Source organism: Neolamprologus brichardi, chromosome 15 (assembly GCF_056152115.1).
Source record: "Neolamprologus brichardi isolate AB-2024 chromosome 15, ASM5615211v1, whole genome shotgun sequence".
NCBI lineage: Eukaryota > Metazoa > Chordata > Actinopteri > Cichliformes > Cichlidae > Neolamprologus > Neolamprologus brichardi.
Window position 1 is genome coordinate 24,343,128 of NC_142118.1, and position 17,098 is coordinate 24,360,225.

The following is a 17,098-nucleotide window of genomic DNA, read 5'->3' on the forward strand; positions in this document are numbered from 1 at the left end:
GTGTGAACACCTGTAGTCCGAAAAGGAGGCATGGGATAGTGTGGAGGACAGAGGGTTGCGTGCATCGCTGTTATCACTTTTATCAGTGATGTCAGTGATGCATGAATAAAGACATTTAGTGTGTTTTTAACTCTGTGTTGGGTAAATGGAGCGCACATGGGTCACGTTCACGGTGCTCTGAAGGCTTTCAGCTCAAATGTTGTGAATCACCAATAAATTTAAGTCACAGAAAAATTTGGAGCAGGAAACCCGAGAGAAACTTGAGAAACTCTCAGCTACTGCATGCGGCTTTGACTTGGATGAGAATATTCAGAAAAAACTGCAGCAAATATATTTCTCAACAATATCTTGTCCTCACAGGAAGCTGCGACGTGACTACCCGTCAAAGATCCTGATGAACCTCAGCACATCCCTGCTGTTTCTCAACATGGTGTTCCTGCTGGACAGCTGGCTGAGCACCATGGAAAACGATGGGCTGTGTAAGGCTGTGGCCATTTTCCTCCACTACTTTGTGCTGACCTCCTTCACCTGGATGGGGCTAGAATCGGTCCATATGTACATCGCTCTGGTCAAAGTCTTTAACACCTACATCCGTCGGTACATCCTGAAGTTCTGCATCGTGGGGTGGGGTGAGTCGCCCACTGATGATCCACACAGACCCACAAAGACAACAAAAGATCATCAATAAAGTACAAGTGTCCAACATGGTTTTGCATTTCTCTGCATCAAGAATAATTTATGATTAATAATTACTGAAGCTCCTACTGTTGTGCATAAGTCAAGTCTTCGTTTGGAGGTGGATTTGGTCGGGAACTCTGTGAAGCTGCGGGTGTCTCAGGGCAAAAACACACAGCACAGCTTCAGCTTCACATCATTCCTGTTGAATATGATTAATAATCTCTTACAGACAGGTCTAAGTGCATGTAAACCTTTTACTATCCTGAACAGATGTGCACCAGCGCACCAAACATTCCTCCGAGAAAATATCTTCTGAGATTTATATCATCCTCCTGAGACTGGAGATGCAATTTTAATTTCTCTGAGCTGTTTGGGATTAAATGGCGCTGATATGCACAAAAACATACACTAAAAAAAGGAGGCCGTTACCTCGTTAGATAATTGTTGAATACTTTTCTGTCTTGATATGAGGACGTGGGTTTAATTTACAAGATAAAACAGTTTGATGCCATTTCAGTCTGTGATTGTGATGCAAGTGTAAGAGACCCGGGACACTGACGTTAACATGCGGACGGCGTGCTTTGTGTGTTCCAGGTCTTCCTGCTGTGCTGGTTGTGATTGTCGCTGCGGTGGACAAAGACGTGTACAAAGCAGTAGAATACGAAGGAGGGTCAAAGTTGTAAGTGTGCCCAGAATCTCAATAACAGGTCTAAAAACCACATCACTAAATATGGACGTGATGATTTCTTGTCAGAAAAATCAGGATTTGATTAAGTCACTGAATAACTCATTTATCAGACTGTTGCTTAATCAGTCAGTTAGCTAACAAAAGAAAAGCCTTGTTACATGCAGGCGTCATCGTTAGCACAAGTTTATGATGAAAGGACAACGAGTTGTTCATGATTCGAGTTAAAAACTGCTGTGTGCATGGCACTGACGTGTTTGAGCTCCTGCAGCTGATTCTGTCTGTTATCCTGCAAAACTCCTAAAAACGATCAAACTGAACAACTGAAATCTCACCTTAAAGCAACCCTCAGTCCTAACACTCAGAGCAGGGTTTCCTATATCGGGATGACCAGTGCACTTTCACTTCGTTTTAGTTTACTGCATTTCAAATTGATTAAGGCTGAATTTAGTTTCATTATATTAAACTGGATGATGTGTGAAAAAACCTTAAATCCCTCTTTAATAGTTTGAACGGGCATGTGTGTGTTTCCTTGTCAGCTGCTGGATTACCAATGAAGCCGTCTTCTACACCACCTGCTTCGGTTACTTCTGCCTGGTGTTTCTGCTCAACATGGCCATGTTTGTCGTGGTGATGCTGCAGATCTGCGGACGCAACGGCAAACGCAGCAACCGCACGCTGCGGAAAGAGGTCTGTACTCATGCCCAGTGACCTGGACTAAGACTGTTTCATGATTTAAAAAACACTTTCTGTCAGTTGTAATAACTCTCTGAATTAAAAGTTAACCCTGACATTCCTGCAATGTAATAACAACCATATCATAACAGGTGTCAGCAGCCTTAAGGCTCTGTCAGAGACAGAGGAAAGAGTTACTGTACACCATTAATGAAGTTTCTCATGTCTGCTTCTGGAAAAGGAAGTAAACTAAGGAGACAAGGAAAGGAGGGAAGGTTTAACGCTTTAAAATTCTCTCCTGCTATGATCCAGGTTCTCCGAAACCTACGGAGCGCCATCAGCCTCACCTTCCTTCTGGGAATGACCTGGGGCTTTGCTTTCTTTGCCTGGGGACCGGTCAAGCTGACGTTCATGTACCTCTTCTCCATCTTCAACTCGCTGCAAGGTGAAGTGACCGCATAGCGTGATAGTGTGAACATGTTTAATCCATGTGCTGAGTTGTGTTATGTGTGAAGATAAAAGATTATAGAGCAGGTTTGTGCAGAGGCGATAACTGTAAAGTGACCCAAGCAGTTATTTTTACCTGTCAGCAGGTCTGCTGTGGTAGAATAACTCATTCTGTTTCTACCTGTCTGTTTTCAGGCCTCTTCATATTTATTTTCCACTGCGCCCTGAAAGAAAATGTGCAGAAGCAGTGGAAGAGATACCTCTGCTGTGGCCGATTCAAGCTGTCAGACAACTCAGGTATCCCATCTGTCTGTCTGCCTTTTTCAGGTCAAGGCCAGTTTACGTCTCCTCTCTCAGATCTGTCTGACGAACCCCTGAGAGGTTCCCACGGAAGCATAAAAAAAGAAATAAAAGGACGTTTTATTAAAAATATAAAAGCTAAGTCGCCACGGCTTCATAGGTAATAAAAAAGATAAACCCAGTCTCAGTCTCAGGATGTGCTGTCCGGGTGCCATTTCATTTAAGAGAAATCACCGAGTTTCACTTGATGCCAAAAAATTACTGTGCAAAAGTCTCCAACCACAGATAAAGTTTTGCTTGGAAAATAGAAAATAGATGCATAAATACACAGAAATATAACCTGGAGAGCTGGATGTTTGCCTGTTTAGGACCTCAGTGGCAGATACTGTTCATCTTCTTTTATGAAAGGAGAGAGAGGATGGATGCTCCAGCATGCTTCGCTTTAACATGTGAAGGTTTTCAGTGAGTGAACACGTCTTTCACATGGACGTGTGTGAGATCCGTTTATTCACTTATACAGAAACATCTCTGAATGTTTCAGCCGAAACATGTTTGGAAAGAAACAACTCAAAACAAAGCTTTATTTAATTTATTTTTCATTTGATAAAAATCCAGATTATGATGATTATGATTATTTTAAACTTGTTGGAATGAGTTCATGATACATGTTTGTGTTAAAGTCAAAATCTCTCAGTTCAGGTTCCCTAAAAACATCCTGAGAAGCTGTGAAAGTAAAAGTTAGACCTGCTTTTTTATGTTCTCCTGGCAACTCTTCAGTCTGATAGGACAGGATTTTCCTTTTCTCTGTTTTGGCAACAGTTGGATGGGTTATCAAAACCACAGATTATGTTTCTTTCATTGGAGAATTATTCAACTGGAAAAAGAAGGAGTCATTTGTAATGGTTTCATCCACCTGTCCACATTCTGTCCAGGCCAGCTGAATTTAAACAGGTGTTGTTGGGAATTGTTCTAAACAGCTGGAAATGTGATGTTTAAAGGTTAAATATGCATAATGACAAGATTTCACGTGTTATTCAAACATCCTGAACATTTTTAATCTCAGCAAATTAAACTTCAGTTGCAAAAATCCTGAAAATGGAAATAGTGCAGATATAGTTCATGTTGACTGTGAATTGTTTAGTCAAAATCTAAAGTTGTACATGTTCCTCTAGAAGAAAAATGTGGAGAATTATTAGAGAGGTCCAGTAATTGTGTCTGACACTGAACTTCAGTAGGAGTGAGGAACATTAACATTGAAGAAAAAACCCTACAACACATTGTGTCCCACTGATATCTTCTCTAAAAATCTGGAGATAATTGATTGTTTCTCGCGTGCAGACTGGAGTAAGACAGCTACCAACAACACCAAGAAGGTGAGCTCAGACAACCTGGGCAAGTCTCTGTCCTCCAGCTCCTTTGGCTCCACCACAGCCAACTGGACCTCCAAAGCTAAAGCGACGCTCAACCCGTTCAAACGACATAGTAACACAGGTGAGACCTGCTCAGAAAGGCCCTCGCAGCACAAACGCTCTCATACAGTAATTACTTAGAGGAGACTGTGAGACCGAGAGGACATGGAAGCAAAGAGAGGAGAAACATCCAGCGTCAGTTAGTCTGAAAAGAAAACCACCACCCTGTTTAGACAGCTTGTCTGAAGTCCATTCCTCTTTGTGAAAACACCGCAGCACATACTATGCTTTAGAGCTTTACTGCTTTAATAACACTTGTATATGTATATAGCATGTAGCCTATGGCAGGCATGAGTGCGTGGACCAAATGTTCCCCTTATGCTGTGCAGCACTACTATGTAGTAAACAAGTTTGCATGCAGACTCCAGTGTTTTCTGTCCTGAATATGAATATGAAAGGAACTTGAATCACCCCCTACTGTGGAAGTTAGTGCAGCTTATCACGACCCCGAAGCAAAAAGGCCTGTTTGATTCCGTCATAGTTATATATTATAACGTCCTGCTCAGTAACAATCTCTGTTATTAATCCACCTTTCTTCTTGAATAAATTAGAACATCCTTAAATCACTTTCACTATTTAATGAACAGGATGATCCATAATAGTTGTTCAGTGACTCGGTTTGAAGGAAAGACTTTAAGTGCCAGTCAAACCCATCTGCATGCAAACTTGACTCCACTTGAAGATCAGTTCCTTTTTTCCGTGATTGTTGCAGGTTTGTCACTGTTGCCATGAAAGCCTGTGTAATATCTCCTGGTACGTGATGTTGATGTGTGTGCCTCTGTGTTTGCTGTGTAGACAGCTATTCCAGCCAGTAACAAGAATGGAGGACCAGTGGAGGTAACGCCTAAGCCAATTAGAGGGTTGTGCTCCTGCTTCCAGCATCATGTGATCTGATCTGGGTTTCCCAAAATGCTTCTGCTCTAAAATTAATCTGGAAATCCAAATTCTAGATGATGTTTAATTTGGTGTCTTTAATCCAAAAGAGGAAAACGTTCAAAGGTTTCACTAGCAGACATTTTGGGAAAGCAGCCACTGTGATTGTGCTGTGATTGTTTGGTCGCCATGATGTCATACACGTCCCTTGTTCCCCACCCCTGAGATACTCTGTTATAAGCGAGAGCTCAAACTCAACCCACCCATCCATATTTTGGCCTCAGGGTGCCTCGGGGTGCAGAAACAAGCGCGCCGTGTTGGGCTGCTTCCGAGCCGACATCTGCAATGTGTTTAATGATTTTGGATTTGTGCAAATTTGTAATAAGAGCACCTTAACACCAGGCTAACTCTGTGGTTCACATTAGAGTAAGTAACTGATGTGATTTCTTGTGTTTGCTCATTAAATTAACACCAAATGTTGAGGATGTCAAACACTCTGTTTGAGTCCCAACATTACACGATGCGACTGACTCCCAAAGAGACTGAACCTCTCTCTCTCTCTCTTACTGATTGTGATCACATTAAACATCTTGCTCTCAAAACCAGAGAGGTGCAACACTTCCTACAGTTTAGTTTAATTACTTTAGGCACAATTGTATAATATCCCCAAACCATTTGTGGAAGGCTCTGACACACATCCATGGAGTAGAATAAGCACGTTCCAGCAGGCAGAACTCGGATATGTTTTCTAAGGATATTAAAGCTATTACTTCTTTATATATTTAAGCTGTGACACAGACTGTGAACAGTCACAGTTGAGTAGAACTCACAGATTAACACAAATTAACACAAAATTAACCCAAAGAACAAGCTCTATATTTGAAATTGCAGTAATATAATTACAAGAGGAGTCACAGAAACTACAGTCAATTTTCTGCTGCTCATTCCTGTGCAATATCCCATCTACCCTCCTGTCATATTTCTTTTCAAGATTTTCTTATTTAATCACTAGTGTACATATATTTATATTTATAGATACATATATATTTAGTCATCTTTTCTCTTTTACCATGTCTCTCTAATATTTTGCTTCTTACTATTTTTCTATTTTATTTTATTTTATTTTATTATATTTTATTATATTTTCTCCTACTGTATCATGCTGCTGAGTGACTGCTGCTCGTCAAACACATTTCATTGCAATGTTGACCCTGTGCTAACTTGCATTTGACAAATAAAACTGAAAACTGAAACTGAAAACAGTTTTCAAACTAACAAATGAAGTTTTTTTAACTCTTAAAAGTGGAAAATCTAATGTTTGTTTTAATTAATTATCCTAGATGGTTAGCATGGGCTTCGGTGCAGTGAATGATGTATTGATTCCAGGTTAACTCCAGGTTAGTTTGAGTAGATGGAAGGGGTCTGGTTAAACTGGTTATACTGGTTGTGTCTAAAAAAAAAATTGGTGTGTGCAAGATGGTGCCATATGGAAACACTTGGCCGTCTTTGTTAAATCCAAGAGAAGTCAGACAGCGTAACGTTTGGCTGCCCGACTCTGATGACTTAACTCATGTGAGCGTACAATAACGTTAAACAGCGAGGTTCAACTCGTTCATCAAGTTATTTCTATTGTTATTGTTTGACTGTGGTTTACAGTTCTAGGCTAACCCATGTCAGCTTGCCACATATCAGCTATAATAGCTATATTGGCCATTTGGAGTAACTTTATATTGCGTTTGCAACTAGCATTGCATTTAAGATTATTTGAGGCTAAAGGTGACATGAATAAACTTTTTATGTTGGCCACTTCAGATAGATCCATAAGCCTTGATGTTATTGATGTCGTCAAAAACTCAGTTCATTCCATGACACGCGAGCCACGCCTGTTTCTGAATTTCCAGAATGAAAATAACTGCATGCACATTTTTAAAGTCCATTGCAGATACTAAGATGAATAATTATCTTTAATAATTTTAGTATTTAAGTAAAGGACAGCTTTGGACAGTGAGGGGAAAGAGAGGAGATTTGCAGGAGGAAGCTTTCAGTTTCCAATTTCTTGGTTCACCTTTTTCTAATGTTACACAATTGCAGCTTTAAATGGTAACGTGCATGCTCAACAGGTTTGATTTTCTGCTCCCTCTGCCCCCCCCCCCCCCCCCCCCCCCCTCTGCCAGTCAGAAGATTAGGAAACTTTTCAGTTGGACATGACCTTTCACTTTTCACTCTCACATGATCTGCGACAGCCAAAAGGAATGACTAATATAATTCCAGCTTAGTTTAACTGTGTGTACATGATGTGTTTAGTGTTATGGACTGAATCCATCTTTAAGTAATTTACTGTGTTTCCATGTGAAACAAAAAGACCCAAAGCCATCTTAAAAGCACAGGAGAAGTAATTTGTCCGTAACAAATTTCACAACAGGTTGTTTTGTTCCCACTAACATTAAAAAAAATCTGGTTCGTTTTGACCCCTTTATAGATGTCACTGTTCTCTGGGCTGATTTGGCAGTCCTGAAATCTGGAATTCCCCTTCTCTCGAGCACAGAGTACTCCCTGTGCGGCCATTGTGTCAGTCAGAGTCAGCCCGAACGGCAAGGGTAAAGGTGAACAGGTAAAGTGTCTCAGCCGCTGCATCATATCTCCAGGTGAGCTGAGAGAACAGGTGAGGAAAGATCATTCGTCTCTTTGGGAGTTTGGAGGTTTTCGCCAAAGCTGTGATGTCAGATTTTCTCCTTCAAACTGGCCACATTCACTCTGAGCTCAATTAGTACTCTTACTTTTATTCCCAGCGTTCCCAGCCTCCTCTCCACAGACAGCTGGGACTGTGTGGAACTGAAGAACACACAGAGCCTTAATGGAAAGAATGAAAAGAAGTTTTTCCCTTTAATGCCAGCAACATGTTTTAAAAAGCTGAAGCATGGCTCTGAGACGAGCAGGAGAACAACGTTGTCTGCATGGAGTTCACTGCTGACTCATGCGGTGAACTAAGAACCGTTCGTGCTGAATCTGTATGCAGAACAGAGCTGATGATTTAAACCCCAGTAGTCAGGAGCTGAAGAGTGAATGGAGCCACTTTAAAGGTTACTGTTGTTCAGGGAAAAGTGCTTTCTGGAACATCTTTCAGACAGTCAACAAATATCTTTCATGGAAGACGCTTTGGGGAATCCACTCATGAATGATGCTGAATGATGCTGAATGTTGCCTTAGCTGTTGCCTCGTGGTTCCTGTTCAGGTTGTGTGCTTTACTTGGGGGACCTGACACATACTTTGGGGATCATGCTGCTCCAGTTGTGTCAGCGTAGTGATCTGTCTTGGTGTGTTTGACCCACAGGAACTGATGCACATGGAAGCTCCAAACAGGATATTTCTCTCACTCTGTGATGGTCACACACACACACACGTGTGGTTGAAATCTCATATACACATTACCTTACACACTTCACCACATTATTGCATAAATGCTTTGCAAGCTACAGACCTACGAGTCAAATGCCAAGTCCAACCTTCCATCCAGCACGCTGCTGATCCTTTTATTTATGACCTTCATCGATATGTCTCATTGCGTCCCTGCACGATTAGATCATCCCTTAAACTGCCTGGAAAATACTGTCATCGTGCACAGTAGTCTACACTGGTGAAAAATTTGGACCCTGTTCTGGATTCAAACCAAACCCAGGACAAATAATAATAAGCAAAACTGAACATGTGGGACTAAAGCAGACCCAAAATGAGCATGGTGTTCCACCAAGATAATCGGTTCATGACTCCCACACCCATCTTATCTTGATGCTTGACTATATAATCACAGCTGACAGTGTAATGAGATGTAGTGGCCCCATCACACTCCATCCTGCTGTGCTGGAGTCAGTATTTTATTATCTTCCAGTAAGAGAACAAACAGTTATTAGACATTTGTCACGACAGAGGATGAAATCATTTGGAGTGGCAGTGTTTCAAAGTTTAAAGCCATCAAACCTGCGGGTGTGTGGACCCCCTAAAATATATTTCACTGTCTCTCCTTTACAGTACTGGAAAAACACAGTGAACCATCTCCTTGAACAGCTTGGCTGAGCACCGGCTGATGGGAGTCTCATTACTATGACCATAATTATTATGCTAGCCCATAATTATTCATACCCCTGGCATATTTTGACCTAAAGTTATTTTTATTCAACCAGCAAGGGTTTTTTTGACCAGAAATGACAAAGGCATTTCCCAAAAGATAATAAGACGATGTACAAGAGGAATCATTGTGGAAAAAAAATTTGAGCAAAAGGTTTTATGTCCAGAATTATTCATACCCTTCTCAGTAATCAATAGATAAGCCTTTATTGGCTAGCAATCAAACGCTAATTGCAGACCAGCTTCTTTGCACGTCTACACAGGCATTTTTGCCCACTCGTCTTTAGCAGTGAGCTCCAAATCCTTCAGGCTGGAGGGTCTTCTTGCCATCACCCTGATCTTTAGCTCCCTCCACAGATTCTCAGTTGGATTCAAGTCAGGACTCTGGCTCTGTTGAGAATTTTCATGTATTGCTCTTTTTTTCATGGTGCCATTTACTTTGATTAGGTTCCCTGGTCCACTGGCTGAAAAACATCCCCAAAGCATTAGGTTCCCACCACCATGTTTGAAAGTGGGGATGGTGTTCTTTGGGTTAAAGGCTTCTCGTTTTTTACGCCAAATGAAGGAAACATCATTGTGACAAAACAATTCCATTTTTGTTTCATCTGACCATAACACAGAAGACCAGAAGTCTTCTTCTTTGTCCAGATGAGCATTTCCAAAGGCCAAGCAAGCTTTTGTGTGCCTTTTCTGGAGACGTGGCGTCCTCCTTGGTCTGCATCCGTGGAACCCAGCAGTGTGCAGTATTCGTTGGACTGTCTGCCTTGAGACATTGCCACCAGCAGAGCCCAGATTCACCAGGATGGCCTTGGTAATGATCCTTGGATTCTTTTTCACCTCTCTCACTATCCTCCTGGCCAACACAGGTGTCACTTTTGGCTTCTGACCACGTCCTTTGAGATTTTCCACAGTGCAAAACATCTTGTGTTTTTTAATAATACTTCGCACTGTAGCCACTGGAACTTGAAAACATTTAGATATGGTCTTGTAGCCCTTTCCTGACTTGTGAGCAGCTACCATGTGTAGCTGCAGGTCCTCACTGAGCTCCTCTATTCAATTTTATTTATATAGCGCCAAATCACAACAAATGTCGCCTCAAGGTGCTTCATAGATACAGAGAAAAGCCCAACAATCATATGACCCCCTATGAGCAAGCACTTTGGCGACAGTGGGAAGGAAAAACTCCCTTTTAACAGGAAGAAACCTCCGGCAGAACCAGGCTCAGGGAGGGGCGGCCATCTGCTGCGACCGGTTGGGGTGAGAGAAGGAAGACAGGATAAAATCCATCTGTCTTAGCCATGACTGTCCACAAACCAACTGCAGAGAGCTGCTGTTTTTTTTACCTGTTGAGTTGATTAAAACAGCTGTTCCCAATTAATTAGGGTAATTAGGATGCTTTAGACCAGCTTCGACTATTCGGAATGGTATAGCTCTTTGGATTTTCCCAGAGACTATGACAGTTTGTGAAGGGAATGAATAATTCTGGACATGACACTTTTTGCTGAAATGTAAATAAAAGCTGAGAAATGTTGTTTTTTTTCCCCACAATGATGCCTCTTGTACATTCTCTTATTATCTTTTGGGAGACTCCTGTGTCATTTCTGGTCAAAAAACACTTGCTGTTTGCATAAAAGTAGCTTTAAGTTAAAATTTGCCAGGGGTATGAATAATTATGGGCTTGACTGTATATATTCACTACAATTCTCTTCTTGTGACTCACTTGATGAAATTAAAACCAATCAACAGCAAGATGTCAGTCCCAAATCTACAAACAAACCCTCAAAGCCTGTGAGGAACCAATACCATCCCAACAAAAGCTTGTGTTTTTGGAGAAAACACAAGCTTTTGTTGGTATGGTAAGCATGCACTAGCTAGCATAACTCCTGGAGTTATGCTAGCTAGTGCATGCTTACTTTAGCCAAAAGTAATGAGCATCTATGCTGAAGGAAGATGTCTTTTGTCATGTAGTGAGAGTGCTGGCAGTGGGATTTAGAGAATCATTGAAGTGAGTTTGATCCTCATTGATGACTGCTGCAATGAGTGGCATGTTACTGATAAGCTGCATGAAGTGTAAAGGATGCAAATGGGAACATGTTCAGTGTGTTCCACAGCTGTGCCATCGCTGTGCTCCTCCAGACATTTGCATCCAAATTGGGACAAAACACTGTAATATGTTTAAGTCTCAGACATCTTTATGATGCTGGCTTTGACTCTTTTATATGCACAAAGTTTAGTTTTAAGAAGTAAAGAAAAACCACTCTGTGTCAGATATCCTTGTCTTTTGAGGGTCCAAATGACCTTTTGTGCTTTTCTGTTCCCATTTTTAAAAACCTTTGTAAAAGTATTTATCTGCAGACATCTGAACAGCTCTCAGTTGATTTTGGGTTCCCCTCAGATTGGTGTTTGAGACTAATTTTACTGGAATCTTGATTAAGGGTTTTTTTTTTTAGCTCTTTTGTCAGATTTAATGTGGGTTGATGTGCAACCTTATGTCACCCTGTATCTGAAATCTATTGTCAAGTTGGAACTAAGATTAGAGCTCAGACACGTCATCCTTTGCCTGCTGCACTAAAGCCCAGTATTTACTTTGAAGGCTGCTTTTCCTTTTTCCAGGTAGGCAGCCTGGTATCTTGCGAAGGCCAAATCGAAACCCCATGTCCTTCCTCGTAGCCTTACTGATATCGCTGTGTAGCTCAGCCAGACCTAACATATGGAACTACTGAATGATACATACATCCTCCATTAACCGAGGTGCTTGTGAAGCATCTGTTACTGTTTCCAGTCAGATTTGACTGATAGGAAACCTCCACTGTATCCTGCCTGCGCCATGTGAGTCCACAAAGTCGGGATACGGTGGTCATGAGCAGAGACGTGGTGCAGAGATTAAAACTCAGATGAGCACGTCAGGCAAATCATGGACAGCTTTGGATGCAACACTTGGTTCACCTCCAAGCAAAACAGAAAATACTTTCCAACCACCGTCTTTTTCATTTTATTGGCAGTGTTGTGTACAGAAATTGTCAGAATGTCTCAGCCAGGTCCAAGCCACTGAAGAACTGCAGATCTTGCATAGTCGAGGACTTTTCACTGATTGTCTATTTTTAAAATGTTTATGTGTTATTATCAGCTTCTTTGACCCGTCGCCCTTCTCGAGGTTCTCTCTAAGGGTACCTTTTCAGGTGAAACTGGATTACACCTTTGTTATCAAGCACTGACATGCTGACAGAGTAATGGGATACAGTTTGAGTCGGTTCTTAGTCAACAATCACTTCTTTAACAGTATTTGCAGTAAAGAACAAAAGGTTCTAAAGTGCGGAAGGAAAATGGAGGCCAACAAAAAGATAATGGAGTGCTTATGAAAACATAAAATGTGTTGGACACCACAATAAAATAAATATTTTAGTCAAAAGCTTATCCAAAAATAATTTTTACTCGGTGATTTAAAGAAGTTGCTGATTGTGCCAGTTTCAGATTGTCAGACAGGGCGGTGATATTGACTGGTTTTGTGCCAGCGTTTGGCCAAACTAATAGTGCAAGAAAACACACAAATCCTGGCCGGACCCCACAAAACTGTCCACATGGTCATGTCCAGCTTGCTCATTTTTACTTTGTACTGTCTCGCGTGTTGCCTGAGCCACATCGTGAGGTCTAATCAGCAAAGACAGTATGTGATGTCTGAGTTCTACTGACACTCGAATACACATGAAGTCATTTGCCATTTGCCTTCAGATCAGAGCTTTGTTGCTGCTTGTTGTCATCTCTCTAGATGAGGCCTGATTTGCTGCACAGTGTTGGCTGTGCATGTCATTCCAGTATCTCGCTCTGTCTTTTACTTCTAAGCACCAATAGAGTCTAAGTAGAAGGAGAATCATTGCCAAGTGATCTGGTTGTTGTCTGGTTAATTTCTTCAAGCTTTGTCCAAAACGTGAAACCCTGAAATATTCTGTCTTGTTAGGAGCCATTTTTCTTTGCAAGTGTGTCATTTGGACACCAGGGTTGGTGGATGAGGTAAAAACACAGTTAAGGAAATCAGGCAGATGATGAACAGAATTCAAAGAAGAAAGAGATTCAGTGACTGATCTTCTCAGTAAAGTTAATCTGGAGTCTCATAGTATAGTCCTCACAGCAAGAGGTCAGACACCTCCTGTCTTTAGTCGGAGTCCCAGGCCAACCATCACACGCGCTCAAGAATATTAGTCAAAGAAAATTAATTAAAACTGTTCAACTCTCCTGGTTTGAGTCAAAGCTTGCATACATACATTCTCCCTGTGGATTATTTAAAAGTCTTTAAAAACAAAAAGCTGCGTCCACAGTGCTACATGATGAGCTGCATTAGCTTTTTTATTTGTTTGCTTTGCCACTTGGAGGCAGCAGAAGCAGGGGGTGAACTGTGCTACCACAGCCACACACAGGACTGTTGCCTTTACACGTGACCTGGAGCGACATTTAAACTTAACAGCCTGCTGCGACCTCATGCTGCGGGAAAGATCGGACGATAAAATCTGTGTGGGTTCGACTGTATAAGTGTAAATTTTAACATGTGATACTATCAGATCATCTGTGTTTCACATAACATTCATCAGCGCAGCTATATTGTGTGGAATGCTTTAGGCCTGCGCAAACAGACTTGTTTGTCCAATTACTTTACTCTAACATAAAAGCATGTACTGAAGAAAATGCATTTTTATTTGTACCTTAGAGGAGGGTGGTAAGCATTCTCATTCAGATCATAGCCTGCGGTGGAAATGGACAGCGTGTTATTAAGTCATCTGCGCTGAAGGAGGAATTCTCTCTTTGTGTTTCCTACGAGGTTGCTTCACAGTTCCTCAGCGTCTTCACCAGTGTCAATCTATCCTTGTATCATTTCCAGATGTTTGAGGTCGGAGCATTTCTCTATCACAGAGCAGGCAGATCATGACCAGGGACCGACCTGCTATTCCCAAACGCCTTTTCTATGACACCAGCTCAGCTCTAACACCCCTCACAGTTTCTGTCTCTGTCTCAAAGTGTACTCTGGTGTACAATTGAGGGATTAAAAAAAAATAAAACAGTATTCCCCGTAAAAATGTTGTCCATGTGTCACAGGAGATGCAGAAAGAAAACAAAACATCTCAGTGTGACATCATGGGGCATTTTAAAAGTCAAAATGAATGAGTAGGACCAGCTGCAACATGACCGCGTGAGGCCAGCGGCATAATCAGCGCTGTCATAATGCACAGTGAAAGGAAGTCGTGACTGCAGTCCACGCCAGCAGGAAATCATTGCTTGACCCTGAAGCTTTTTGTGTTGCAAAGGGACAACAGTTGGAAGAGATGTTGGGAATAATCGCTGAATGTGTAGTAAGACAACACAATCAATCAATCCATGCTTTGTTTAATCAGGCAACGATAGAGAAGGAGCTTCTTTGTTTGAACAGCGTGATTTAGATGCAGTCTCAAATATTCCCTGCTTTACAATATCAGACCAGGAGGTCAGTGCACAGACATATGCATGTGTTTGATTTGGCTCAAAGAGCATACATTTAAGTCGATTGCTTTGGCCCATTGTCCACAAGAATGTTCCATAAAATGTGAAACTGTGAAGACTGCTGGTATATCTATATCATAAATCCAGAATTCAGGACGACATTTTTAACAAGTAGACAAAATTATTGTCTCAAACTGCCACACCTGTAAAGAGCCCCAGAGCATCGTTAACTTCTAAGAAGTCTTCCTGGGCTGAATGAGGAACAAAAGGAAACCCCTGAAGGTTTGATGAAGACACTTTTTGTAACTGAATGAACATTTTCCAGACATTCTCACATTAAGAGCATTGACACTAGTGTTTGGACTTCTATTCTTCTCATTCTAATTTTGATGTTTAACTTGCTCTCCACTTAGCCCTAATTCTAACCTAAAACAAACATGCAGTTCACAAAATCCCATCAACATTTGGGACTTGTGAACTTTCTGGAGCTTGCATTGTTGCTGGTAGCTGTATGTTAGGTTATAAGAGGGTTGGTTCTTAAATTCAGGGTCACGGACAAAGCATATTAACACTTTCATATTTCATTTTTCCTCTTGTGCCCATTTTCTTTGATCGTTCATCATGTTCGGAGTCAGTAGATTATCTGGTAGCAGACATAGAAGTACATTCCAGTCGTTGTTGTCCCCAGCATTGTTTCCTCCAACTTTCCCCCTGGAGGATCTTGAGACAATCTCAGGTCAGACAAGATTTGAAATCCCTCCAGTGAGGGTCGACCCCAGCGACTCTTCTCGGCTTGTTATGTTTGGGAAACCTTTGATTCAGTTTTATTTATATTGCTCTAGTTTCAAAGTGCTTTATATTATGGAAGTAAAGACCATACAATGTTAGCAAAAGAACCATAACAATCAGACGATCTCCTGTGAGCAAGGACATAGTGGTGGGGAGGAATAACCCCCATTAAACTGGAAACGGCCTCTGGCAGAACCAGAATTGGGCAACCATCTGCTGCGACTGATCTGGAGCCTGAAGAAAAAGATAAGGGAGAAAACAGGAGCACAGAGAGGCCACAAACACAAACGCTTTGCAAGAGAAAAATGGGAAGGCTCCATAACTAACGCATGGTTCCGACCTGTCCATAACTAAGCAATCCATAATTAAGGGATGACCCAGCCTTTATTGGAAGCTTTACCTAAAAGGAAAGTTTTTACTTTATAAAGTAATTGACCAGGAGGGTTCCTGATCAGATGCCTGAAACATCTCAACAATTCTACTTTCTCTCACCCATTCTAGCCATCTTCTCTCATTAAAGCTTCGCCTTCTGACTAAGCAGTCCTTTCACCCAAATGGTTTTGTGGGTGCACGCCCACAAAAGTCTGTCTGTTAATCTGTCTATTTTACTTTAGAAATAAATTAGTTTTTGAAAATATGAAAATATGAAATATCAGTTACTCTTTACATCCTCCAACTGCTAACTATCACATGTTTTGAGTTTATGTAGAAGTATACTTATTTTCATCGTTCATACATGTAGTGGCCGATAGTTTTATCCAAATTGTGCAGTTTTGATGACCTTGTATAAGCAACCAGTTGGGAATAGTGGTAAGGAAGAACTCCCTTTTAACAGGAATAAAACCTCTAGTAGAGCCAAGTTATCCGCCACGATTGGTGGCAGGTGAGGAAGACAAAGACACCCTGTGGAAGATGAATCAGATGAATAATAACTAATAATTAAATGCAGAGAAGTGTGTAAACACATAAAGCAGTGAGTGAAAAAAGGTGAAGACGACGTGTGCAATGTACAGCACATCTTTTTATATGAGTCCCGTCACCTATGATTTAAACACATCTTCAGCTAAAACCATGATAACGGCAGTTAGGTCAAAATTATATACCGCATACTGTCACTGTTCCCTTTCTACACATTTTGAATTACGATCTCAGCATCGAGTGCAACATGAAATTTCGACCCCATGTGATACGACCCAGAGTATCCCGGTTATATTTTCTGCTGGCTCATAAAATCCTTGAAAAAGCAGTTTTTTGAGCAAATAAGAAATGAAAGATGGAGAAAAACAAAACAGAAAACCAGACAAAAACCAGACGACATTTGGCAAGACAGGTAAATAATCTGCTCTAAGTCGAGTTCATCATAGCACTGTGAGATGATCAGAACTTATTGACTGTGTTTTCCCATCCAGACTTGTGATAAACTGTGCTGAGAGAAGCACACAAAAGATTGTTAATCTTGAGAATTTCACTCATGGTTAAATAAAGCAGCAATGATCTCAGGTTATGTAGTAGTTGGCACTACCTATGTGTTCTACGAGGGAGCTGTACTCTGGCATTTCTTTCAGTTCCTGTTGAATAAACAGAGTTGGTCCTG

The 17,098-nt window shown here is 41.2% G+C and overlaps 1 protein-coding gene across 4 annotated transcripts in view; it reads left to right on the forward strand.

The window, feature by feature from the left end:
• The window catches only part of adgrg6 (adhesion G protein-coupled receptor G6), a 105,099-nt gene that overhangs the window by 80,842 nt on the left and 7,159 nt on the right, over window positions 1–17,098 (forward strand). For 2 of the 4 annotated variants that reach the window (XM_006793425.3, XM_006793428.3), the window contains 6 exons: window positions 361–629; window positions 1,273–1,357; window positions 1,903–2,053; window positions 2,351–2,483; window positions 2,681–2,782; window positions 4,124–4,276. In XM_006793425.3, the coding sequence (XP_006793488.2) occupies window positions 361–629; window positions 1,273–1,357; window positions 1,903–2,053; window positions 2,351–2,483; window positions 2,681–2,782; window positions 4,124–4,276 (893 nt within the window). Of the gene's footprint in view, window positions 1–360; window positions 630–1,272; window positions 1,358–1,902; window positions 2,054–2,350; window positions 2,484–2,680; window positions 2,783–4,123; window positions 4,277–5,049; window positions 5,092–17,098 lie in introns of all 4 variants that reach the window. The other 2 variants (XM_006793427.3, XM_006793426.3) reach the window with 2 other exon arrangements.